This window comes from Nematolebias whitei, chromosome 16 (genome assembly GCF_014905685.2).
Source record: "Nematolebias whitei isolate Nwh7 chromosome 16, NemWhi1, whole genome shotgun sequence".
Taxonomy (NCBI): Eukaryota; Metazoa; Chordata; class Actinopteri; order Cyprinodontiformes; family Rivulidae; genus Nematolebias; species Nematolebias whitei.
Window position 1 is genome coordinate 10036244 of NC_056513.1, and position 437 is coordinate 10036680.

General features: G+C 51.5%; 1 protein-coding gene across 2 annotated transcripts in view; it reads left to right on the top strand.

Moving 5' to 3' along the window:
• Positions 1-437, top strand: part of LOC119422314 (son of sevenless homolog 1) — a 37676-nt gene that overhangs the window by 382 nt on the left and 36857 nt on the right. For both annotated transcript variants that reach the window (XM_037689653.1, XM_037689655.1), the window contains exon 2: positions 258-383. In XM_037689653.1, the coding sequence (XP_037545581.1) occupies positions 258-383 (126 nt within the window). The remainder of the gene's footprint in view (positions 1-257; positions 384-437) is intronic.

Below are 437 nucleotides of genomic sequence, written 5' to 3' on the forward strand. Positions count from 1 at the left end.
CTGTCCCTGGAGAAGGTACTGGTCCACCAGAACCCAAACACACACACACACACCTGCTGGATCTGATCCTTGATCATAACGTTCTGGTTCTGGTGTGCGTGTCATCATGCATGTCCCAGACAGGGTGCAGTGTATGTGCTGGTGTGCAGAGACCAAGGCTCGGTGCAGGCTAATTGTTGGAGTACTTTAATATTTCTGTCAATCAAATTTTATCTCTCTTCTGATTCACTGAAGTGTGTGTGTGCGTGTGTGAACAGGTGTTGAACCAGGTACATCCAAACCTGAAGTCCCAGCAGGAGGCGCTGCAGTACATCGAGGAGCTGATCCTGCAGCTGCTCAGCCTGCTGTGTCAGGCTCAGCCACGCACAGTGCAGGACGTGGAGGTGACAGACACACACACACACACACACACACACACACACACACACACACACACA